General features: G+C 39.6%; 3 protein-coding genes across 6 annotated transcripts; all 3 read right to left on the bottom strand.

Annotated features, from left to right (window-relative positions):
* Nucleotides 1-6: 6 nt before the first annotated feature.
* Nucleotides 7-2056, bottom strand: LOC143374423 (uncharacterized). The gene is made up of 4 exons (XM_076822587.1): nucleotides 1587-2056; nucleotides 1293-1512; nucleotides 342-1187; nucleotides 7-263 (listed from the first exon to the last, which is right to left on the bottom strand). Exons 1-4 carry the CDS (start codon nucleotides 1832-1834, stop codon nucleotides 24-26), a joined length of 1554 nt encoding a protein of 517 aa, XP_076678702.1. The 5' UTR covers nucleotides 1835-2056; the 3' UTR covers nucleotides 7-23.
* A 419-nt stretch (nucleotides 2057-2475) lies between these two features.
* Nucleotides 2476-3642, bottom strand: LOC143374427 (oxysterol-binding protein-related protein 11). The gene is made up of 2 exons (XM_076822593.1): nucleotides 3115-3642; nucleotides 2476-3022 (listed from the first exon to the last, which is right to left on the bottom strand). Exons 1-2 carry the CDS (start codon nucleotides 3347-3349, stop codon nucleotides 2670-2672), a joined length of 588 nt encoding a protein of 195 aa, XP_076678708.1. The 5' UTR covers nucleotides 3350-3642; the 3' UTR covers nucleotides 2476-2669.
* Nucleotides 3643-4276: 634 nt separating this feature from the next.
* Vret (vreteno) lies at nucleotides 4277-10368 on the bottom strand. Of its 4 annotated transcripts, none has more exons than XM_076822362.1 (15): nucleotides 10204-10368; nucleotides 9638-9718; nucleotides 9305-9353; nucleotides 8860-9128; nucleotides 8544-8729; nucleotides 8340-8472; nucleotides 8080-8249; nucleotides 6737-7990; nucleotides 6269-6647; nucleotides 6036-6150; nucleotides 5764-5951; nucleotides 5457-5691; nucleotides 5213-5379; nucleotides 4879-5119; nucleotides 4277-4804 (listed from the first exon to the last, which is right to left on the bottom strand). In XM_076822362.1, the coding sequence occupies exons 2-15, from the start codon at nucleotides 9688-9690 to the stop codon at nucleotides 4635-4637; spliced, it is 3609 nt and encodes a 1202-aa protein (XP_076678477.1). In that variant the 5' UTR covers nucleotides 9691-9718; nucleotides 10204-10368; the 3' UTR covers nucleotides 4277-4634. The 4 variants fall into 4 exon arrangements, with proteins under 4 accessions (XP_076678477.1, XP_076678478.1, XP_076678474.1 ...); XM_076822363.1 differs by having other exon boundaries at nucleotides 9638-9732; XM_076822359.1 differs by having other exon boundaries at nucleotides 9305-9359; nucleotides 10204-10367.
* Between the last annotated feature and the right edge of the window lie 61 nt (nucleotides 10369-10429).

Below are 10429 nucleotides of genomic sequence, written 5' to 3' on the forward strand. Positions count from 1 at the left end.
TATATATACACATATATATATCGTTACACATCTATTTGGTCGCGCGGGCGATATTCCAGTAATTGAATGTCCAACGTGTGCAATAACAAAGCATTCGGCAGTGGTGCGATATGTTGCGATGTTAAAATCATGGGATTTTCGAGACTCGCGACGGTTCTTCGAATCTTTATTTCGCTACCGTTTTTTCCTTGACCATGCAGACTCCATTCCCATGCATTCTTCCCTACTACGGCGCTAGCGATCCAAGCAGTTTCCTGTTCGTACTGCACATGCATAATTCATAATACGAGTTTTATAATAACCAAATTAAAACAACTTTCCATTTAGTCTGAGAAACATACCTGGAAGAAAAACAGATCTCCGCCGCAATGCAATACGTAAACAGCTTCTGAACCGAACGGAAGTGGCAGTGGGATTTTTACGTGAATCGAATGAAAGTGAACCTGCGGTACTTCGTGAGCTGAACTCAAATGTTCCAACACTGAATCGGCTGTAATTATGTATTTGCAGCCGTTCTTCTTTGAGAGAGGACACGTTATTTGTACGCAGGACATGGAATCCATAGAACCTCCCCAAATGGGTGTAGGAGGCGCACTGGACACCAAGCTAGTGGTACTCGACATTGGTCCACTCGGCGTGCCAATTTGCAGGCGATCGCACACATTGTTTATCGTTTCTTTCGATAATTCTCCGGTGCTTGCAGATTTCGTCCGATCGTGCACGCTCAAACGCTCGTCAAAATTCAAGTCATTCCTATGAATGGCTTCGTGTACGCTAGATGTCCCATTGGGAACCACCGTCAGATTATCCGCTGAAGCAGCTTTTTCTAAACCACCCAGGAACAGTTTAGTTAACAACGACTGACGCGCTTTAGGAATTACACTGCTACTTTTCGCCGTCGCCGATGTTACACTCTTTCTTTTACTTTTGCCGAAAAGACGATCTCGAAGACTCCAGGTCTGATGTTCCGCGTTATCGCGGGAGCTCCCCTTTATGTCGAAGACTTCGTGGAATGTCTTATGAAGTTTGTCCGCGAGCAAGCATCTGCCTTGACCCAGTCTAATTCTGCACACCGGACAGCGCTGTGTCCTTGGTCTACAGCTAACACAAATGATGTGACCATGAACACACTGAGAGACTGGGGGCGTTGAACTTTCTAAGCAAACGGGGCACTCCAAAGCTCGAACCTAAGCGAACATAATTAGCTACCTAAAGTATCGCGGTATGTATGGAAGAATCTTCGGAGATTAGTCTGTTGATAAAGGAATTATAAAAGAGACTGAATTACGCACAACTCCTGACAGCGCATTTGCAAGTTTACTGGCTACATCTGGTAGTGGTCCTCTTATCGCCACTCCAGCTTCTCTCTGTTCTTCTTCTTCATCATTGGAATATCTCCATACAAACAGCTGTATATTTTGCTCTTGATGATGATGAATCAATGTCGCAATTTCTTTTATCTTCAGCCCTATTACATCCTTCTCGTTGACGTTCGTCAAACAATCACCAGCTCTGAGCACAACGAATTCGTTGAAGTTTACGTAACATTTCCTGTAATTATCTTTTATAAATATCTTCCAACTTACTTAAGTCCAGCTGCACCAGCGGCACTCTCGGTTTCAACGTAGCTTACCCAAGGATAAGGATCCCACTTGGATTTCGTGAGGTGAAATCCGCAATTTTTACCATGTAATTTGGTCTCTCTAACATTTTCTAAAGTTACACAAATTTTGCCCACCATCGAAGGATCAGTTGGCTCTTCTAACAAAGGTGTCCTAAAGATCTTAACGCCTGCAGCCTCAGCCAACAGTTCTTGCCTAGGTGTAATAGACATGGCTTCCCTCACTTATTTTATTTAATTTCAACTAATATTTGAAAGAATTGTCGGCGATGTATTTAACATTAAATTAAACCACAGAATACAGACTTCGAAAGCAAAGTAACATCGTTCTCGCGCCACTGTACGTTTCGGTTTATTATCATAATTGCGCTAGTAAGAATACGAATTTCTGATGTCACATGAGCGAGTATGTTTACGATCTTCACATGGACCACGCGATGATCAAACTGATCGATTCTGCTTCCTAAGCAAAGTAAAAGTCTCCAGCTTGTTCACCTTCACCTATTTGTGCGACCTTGACATTCATTCTCAGGCGAAACCGCAGCTTCGTCTTTTTTACTTTGAAAACGTGAATGCAACAGGGAAAATGTTTTTTCATTACGCAATAACGCTTACGTCGTGATGTCACATTATAGGGTAATAACGATGAACAGACATGTATAGGAATACCGTCATTTTTCTTTATTAACTCGTTTACACGTAATCATTGCAAATATTTGTTCAATCTTACTTTGATCCAATGGTAGAGAATTAAGTCAATCTATGTCTATACGTATATACAAATATTCTGTTGCGAGTTGCATCCTTTACATACTATAAAATGTACAGGTGAAAATTTCTCAATGCTGTAGGAGTATTGTATCTCAAAGTCTTACAACAACATAAGGAGGGTAAGTACACTCTCCCAGATCTCAGACTTGGAAGAACTCTCAGCTGGATTGTCGGTAGGAGGGTCGAAAGGTATTCTACAGGAATTAATCGAAATGCATCTGATGGGAAAAGTCTCTATAAGTCTCTGATAAATGGTAATGGTGCATAGCAATGAAAACTACTGATACAATATGTTGAGACATTGATTTAATGTATGCAACGTAGTGTGCGCTGTAGCTTTAAGCACCAGTAAGTCAGGGTCTAAGTTCAAACTGGAATTTTCTATGGTTTGCGCTAACAGAAGATTGTGTTTCTCCACTTTGCTCAATTGCTCCTGGCAATTGGCGAAGGCGTCTAAGACTTCCAGCTTGACAACTGGGTTGCGGCTGGAGTTGGTGGAATGTTCTCTGGGAGGTAAAGGGGGATGACTGCTCGCTATTGCTCTGGTGTACATTTCTGTAACGGCTCGTAGCTTATCCACCCATTCTTGCCGGGCACGGGCGTCCGTGGCTCTTAATTTAATCATATCACCTGCGTTAATGTACAAACATTATAACGGACGCTGTACTTCTGTTTCCTATATGACGGCGTAGAGTATCGTGCTGCGTAGCGTATATACACACCTGTGGCAGAATTGACAGTAAATGTGTTAGAATCTTCATCGCTCGGTGCGATCACAGCACCAGCTAAATATATTGAGCACCTTGGTCGTTGGTTCTTCTCTGATTCACTGAGAAAATAATGCAGTTCACCAGTCTCAGGGCTGAGGATAAACCAACGATATTGCCAGCCTTTCATGGCGTTGGTATACTTATGCAATATGCCCTCGTAAGGGTGCCTTATTTGAGCATTCATCATTTATTGCTCCTATTGTTTGGAAGCGTCGACAGTCGTTTACAGCAATCTGTCATCTGAGCTGATGCATCAAGGAAGGTTAGTTAGATCATTGTATGTCAGGTTAGGAGCTGAGGTAAATACATAAAGCGTGAAGTGGTATAGTTAAACCACGAGGTCTACGGGTGAGGTACAGGATAGAGCTAACATCGTGTAGGACTTCATATCGCGAGTACTGAAGTACCGACTTTGTTAAAAAAAAACAGTGATTTGACGCGCACTCTACATTTAAGACCGGTGGCTCGAAGAACTGATAAAACTGAATCACTGTTGGCGGTGAAGTTGATAAAGAAGGCGGCTGCAATTAAGTTGGTAATTTGTAAGAAGGGGGCTGTGCTGGAAGCGAAGACGGGCTTGTTAGTTTTTTGCATTTCCGTGTGTATGTAAAAAACAATTTTCGTCATATTTAGGTTCAATTCTAACCACTAGCAGAATTGTGATCGAATTCCACTCGGAATCGATGTTACATGCAGTGGCGGAGTTAACAGGGCGGCTGATGAGCAGTTGCCGCCTGTGTCCTTGCCCAGAAGGCCCTCCAGGGCCCCATCTCCAAAAAAGTTATGATTAGGTATAGGTATACAAACACTACATTTTTTTTCGTACTACTACACTTGGCCTGTTTTTAGTAAACTATTTTTATTTTCCTGAAGAAATGCACCCCCCAGAACGTTTGCCACCTGGGCCTTTTTTCTTAAATCCGCTACTGATTACATGCGGCACGAAAAATATGTAACAATGGTCTTGAAGCTCTCGAACAATATTAGAAAAGTTTACATTAGATATTAGGTGTATCAAAAAAAGGAATTAGGAAAATCTATAGTTGGATCGTAGAATTCATGAATTATATAAACGTGGTGGGAGTTTCATTTAATTTGATCAACATTAAGGTGATTTAGTTTTATAATCTCATTTATTATTAATTATATGCAAAGTATACAAAAAACTTATATCCTTTTTGTCTGAAATACTACGATATAGCTTCCCTTCGATATTATAATAATTACATTCAAAAGGTAACTGAAGGTGATATTAAGAAAATAAAATATCACGCTAACAAAATTAAGTGGGTAAAATGATATTGAGAAAGTAAACTAAGCTCACATAGTTCTATGGAAAGTAACAATGTTTTTACTATACAGTGTTTATATTTCTATAATAAAAATACGCTTTTAAAACTAAAATGTCTCAATGCCTTCGTGGCCCTTTGTAACAAAACGTAGATACAAGCTGCGCAAAAAACTAGCCCCTTTTAAGACGACAGAAAACCATCTTCAATTAATTGGGTTTGCACCGTCGGCAACTCCACGCTATATACTCCAGTTGCTTCGTGACACTGGACGATTTTTATTTTAATACAGTTGTTGGGAACGATCAGTTCTGAGATCCTTGTGGAAATTTTTTCATCGCTTGTGTTGGGCACTAAATTTACAAAAATGTGAGTGACTATCAACGAATATTCAAAGCGCAATGTTTAGCAGAAGCGTCATACTTACTGACAATATTGCAAATGCTTGCAAGCGCGTTAGGAGAGGTGAAATCTTTTGGCATAGGCCGTATATCTTTGTGATTAATGCTCTCTACATTCCCGAAGTCGATGAAGAAAATGGTGCTTGTCGTAGGCGTTTCGCTGCGGGAAATGCAAGCGGCACGATACCATCCACTTTCAAAAAGAGCAAGGCAAAGTTCTTTTTCCCGCGGAATATAGTACTCGGTCCGTTCGCAATATTCAGCCATCTATATGAAAATAAAACAATGTACACATGCGCAATATCGAGATAGTACAACGACCGATATTATATAAACAATTTTTTTTAAAAGATAATTTACCGCTTTAGGCATTATGTCGAAAACGTGAGCCATTATATCGAAATCTAATGGGCACATTGCATATTTGAAACAAGGCTCGATAGGGTGCAGTACGAGTACTTCGGTAACGTCTCCGACTTTTCCTAAACTAGCGACGTCCACATCGCTCACCATATAACACGTTGTGTCTACAACATATTATTATATTTTAACGTTAACATTAAGTAACTCAACGGAAAGATGCTTGTCATTCATCCATAATTACCTTCCTCGCCATGCTTGTTCCAAGTCGGTGCAAGCAGTTCGCTTAGCTTCTTACTAATATCTTCTCCGCTGGCCGTTTTAAGATGTACGCCAGATTTTGGCGATTTAAGATCACGCGTCAATATTAAAGGAACTTCCGCTCCCACTAGATAACTGAGAAAATCGCTTACTTCTTTCGTCATAGGAACATCTTCAGGAACATTGCTTAAGAAGATCCTGGCCGAACATGATGGCAGCTTTTGGAACGTTACTTATGAATACTTTTGAAAAATGTTGTATTATTATAAGCGCATTAATTAGCGACGAACCTGTTTTAAGTCATCAGACAGGACCTTGAGCTTCTTTATATTCGTAACTTCCGTGTTACCAAAATCGATATATGCGATTGTAATTTTATCATTCTGTACTTTGGTAACAATTGCGCGATAATAATTATTATCTATATACTGAGATATTACCATTTGCCCAACAACTGGTGTTTCCTTCAAAGATGCAGCTGATACAAAAAGACGATGCTTTAACTTATGGAAATTAGTTAGGGCGCTTGTCGCGGTTATTGCTGTATCATGAGGCATAATACCTGTTTGTGCACATTTTGCAACATTTTGCATAATGTAGTTGTAATGTTCTAAGTCCGGAGCAGTCAGGGATCGAGCGAACAAATGAATGTGACTCCGAAAAGCAGTGAGGCATACCTAAAGTAATCACCATTGTAACTAACGGGCCATTTATTAGAAAAATACCTTTAAAACATCCTCGTAATTATATTCAAATGATTATTAATCTTGTGGAAATTGTAGTTGACGTTCAAACCTCGGTTCCATTTTCCAATTCGGCATATTGTATTCCCTTCTGTTCTGGCATCGGTACCCAAGGCTTTACAATAGCTTTCAATGTCTCCTGATCATTTGAGATCTCTATCTCAACTTCACTTTGCGCTTTACGTGCCGTTACTTTAAATTCGTATTGCTCAGACGCCGCAAATTTGGATTTAGCATTGTTTACTTCGCACGTAGCGCCGAAAGCGCAGATATCCAAAAAGGCATCCGAACACGGTACGGTTTTGCCAATCGTCATCATTCTAGCTTCATCTATCATAGCCATTTTCAAAGGAGACTGAAGCGATAATACATAGCCCCTCAACCAATCACCATCGAGCCTCTGTCCGCATATTATATCTCCCACCTGTGGCCTGGAAATCGTAAATTTTGCATCACTCGAAGTACGTTACATAGATCTTACTATTTCTATGCGTGCGCCTTGTATATTTCTAATACGTACCTGTGATTGGAATCTACCGAAATCTTTTCACACGTAGTAGGTAGTTCGGTGAGAAGTTTTTCAAAGTCCGACATCGCAGTATTCGGTAGTAACGTGATACTATAAGTATTGCTACTCAATTCTGCATGTATTTCTAAAACGCCAATTTCACCAACAAGCACAGTATTCACTATGCTTCTCAATTTTCTTATAGAACTCGATACTTTATCGTGACTTGGAGGTTGTTGCACTTGGGCTTTAACTGGACTTGGAGATTTATGGACTTGGACATTATCATGACTTGGAGTCTTTTGGGAAGTGGGAGTGGGAGCTTTCGGAGTTACCACAGTTTTCTTAACGTTGGATTCCGTTGAAGGGACCACCACCGGAACATTGTTCGCCTGAACAGCTTGCGATGTCGGCGCATCATTCTCCCCTTCCACTTCCACGTTAATTACTTTCTCAGAATCAGCAGATATCATTCTTACAGAGACTATATCATCATATTTGAGGTGTTTATGTTTCTCGTTTGCCTTGCCGGATATACGGATCTTAGCACTGTATCTTGGAATATTCTTGTGTTTATTAATTTCACGAAACTCATTTGTATCTATGACTTCGTCGTTGCCGTAGTCTATGTAAGTTACGGTTAAAGGATTCAAACACGTGACTGTACCTCTATGCCACATGCCCTCATACGGGACAGCATAAATTTTTCCAACTACCGGCTTCACATTCTGCCCTTCTTCCGCTTCACTTTGCAAATCCGTCATTAATTTCACAAGATTATCATCATCTTCCACCTTTTGAACCCAATACTCACAGCCCATCTTTAAAATTATCCTTACATCGGTGAACTTTGATTTGGACAAAAATGTCTGCTTGGAGAAAGCTATATCTTCTTCTATCTTAGTTACATCATCGGCACTAATATTTTGCCGCTTCTTGGTAACACTTTCAACGCTATCTGCTTTTTTATATTCGGATATTACTTCATTCTTCTGATACCTATTCTGTTGGTCGGTAGCTTTAGTGTGCGAGGATTTCGGCCTAATATCTTTCGGGCTATCGTTACAAACTGCCGGAGGTACATCGATCGTACCTCGATCGTTTGAAACGGCATTTAGTACTTTTGGGCTCAAACATGCCTCCGCCTCTACTAATTTCTTAGGTCGACGTAGGGGCATTTGGATATTAGGAGTACTTCTGGTAGGTGTTTGCCCCTCGTTCTTTAGTTGCACTGAGTGCATAGAACTCACAGCTGTCACCAGAGCTCTTAAAATGAAATACAAGAACAAAAGGACTTTAATACACATGCAAGATCCAATATTTGGAATAATTAATGATAAAAAAAAAATATTTACGGAATGGCTTGACATTCAATTTTATGCTGTGGCCAATCAGCTATTTGGCAGTTTCTACTGCAATAGAAAACATGACATTTCTCGCAGTTGAACTTTGTTAGTTTCGAACATTTTTTACATTTTCCAATCGTATCCTCTTCTAACATGTATTGCCCATATTCATATAAACCCTGTTAAATCAAATTGCAATAGATAATCTTCAGTTCTTTTTCAAAATACTAATAGAAGCACTTCTATCTTCTAAGAATATATTTTCTTACAGAAGTGCGTTTCTCATACACTTTGCAGATCTTGCTCTGAACTTCAGGGTCAGGATTAGGGATTTCGTACATCGTATAGCCTCGCCCCAACGAGACATGCTTCTTGCCATCGTCCGTAACAGTTAATTGCCCCCTAACATATCATCGCAGGAGTTGACTAACATCGACTATAGCATTACCCATTTTGTATAAAGTTTTTAATACCTTGTCCATAATGTATTTGTGTTTGCATAAGGTTCCGCATTCTCATACGGATTAAACGTATGCGGATCGGAAGGGTGCGAATATAACAAATCATCGTCCGCTGTGTAGGTATATTTCGGAAGTTCTGCATTTGGCTCTATTTTCTTAAATATATCCATCGGTTGGCCTCGACCTCTAGCTTGCATGCTGCACGAAATTACAATTCCTCTTTTTTAATTCAAACACGAACAAGTGTGGTCAAATACTCAGAAGCATGAAGAAATATTCGAATTGTAAATTAAAAACATGCAGGATTATTAATTATTCGCCTACTTACACTGATGTATCCACATGTCTAACATCTCTAGCAATATGATTTTCATATTGCTTTGCAGCAGCAGGTGGTTTAGCAAGTTGTATCTTGCTGTCCTCTTTTTCCCTAGCAAACGATACTTTCAAACGTAATGGCGACACATTGTGCAGATCCTTTATGGCACTCTCCGCTTCGCCATATGTCCCGTATGTAATATAAGCCCAAGTAGCATTTGAGCGGTAGAAATGTCCAATGATGTTCCCGTAATGATTAAAAATTTGCAGCAACCCATGCTTTAACATTACATTTTAATACATTACATGTGAAGTAAAAATTATACGTACTCTACTAAAAATTCAATGCAACCAAAAGCACGGGATATTTTAAACTTTAATAAATATAAGTATTACGATTCAGTGCAGACTATTAATGATTAATCTATAGTACATAATAATTCAGTTTTGCATACCTCATTCAGTTCTCCAGGTAAATCATTCACGTACAGTGTGAATTCTCCACTAGAACTACATTAAAAAAAAATCATGCACGTATGTGTAAAAAGAAATATATTCGCCAAACTAAAAAGAAATATATTCACCAATGTTTTGCACGTAAAAACAGATGAATGGTAATCGTTTGCTTGAACAATGAATGATTGTTACAGAAGGACACTCACACGTGATTTGCGCGCAATATTACGAGAAACACGAGGGAAGGGAAATTGAGATCTTAGGTCGTTCGAATAAATCTCGAGAGATTAAGTTTCGCGAGAAATTAGTTACTGAGAATCCTCTAATCTCACCTGTTGGACGCTGCTGTACCCTTTGTTCCTACATTCGACATATAAAACGCCATAGCTTGTTTTGTTGTTGATGCCGGTCACCTACAAAGAATGACCTACAAAGTTTACGCGAACGTGCTTTTTTCACAAACGTGAGATAAAAACCGTGAATGAAGAATGAACGAAATATACATGGAATTTTAGAAACTTTCGAAACGTGCGATGCAAATTCTCCAACCAACTACACGCTACCGGCGTTTAAACGGCTATCACATTTCGTCGACTCTAACGCGAAGCGTAATAGGAATAATCTGCTGACAATTCACTTTGAGTAATAACTAAGGCGGGTACATAAGTGTGTACAACCTCTGACGAATGAAATGAATAAAAAGAATGCTGCGGAGAACCGGCAGTCTCCTGATCGAAAAGATCCGAAAGCGAACAAACAATTACGAATTTCATTTCGCGACGAAGAAGATAAAACGAAGATTGCCAAAGCAAACAAAAACAGAAACACTAAACACGTGCTCCTTAAATCTTATTTATCAGATTTAAACAATTTATAATCGTCGTGTAGAATATCTTACCTATAGTATTGCAAATTACCTCCTCGGAAACTATCGAGGATGCCAACAAAATTTTCTTCTCGATATTATAAAACACAATCACAATGGAACCGCTTTTGCGGAGCTGCGGGACATGTGGTATCGCTGCTGGCTGTTGGGCGACCCCTATAATGATCAGGGTTGATAATCCTCATTCAATTTTGAATAAAATAATGCAAAAACTTGTGCATTCCTCTGTTAGATAAGT

Source organism: Andrena cerasifolii, chromosome 10, assembly GCF_050908995.1.
Source record: "Andrena cerasifolii isolate SP2316 chromosome 10, iyAndCera1_principal, whole genome shotgun sequence".
Lineage (NCBI taxonomy): Eukaryota > Metazoa > Arthropoda > Insecta > Hymenoptera > Andrenidae > Andrena > Andrena cerasifolii.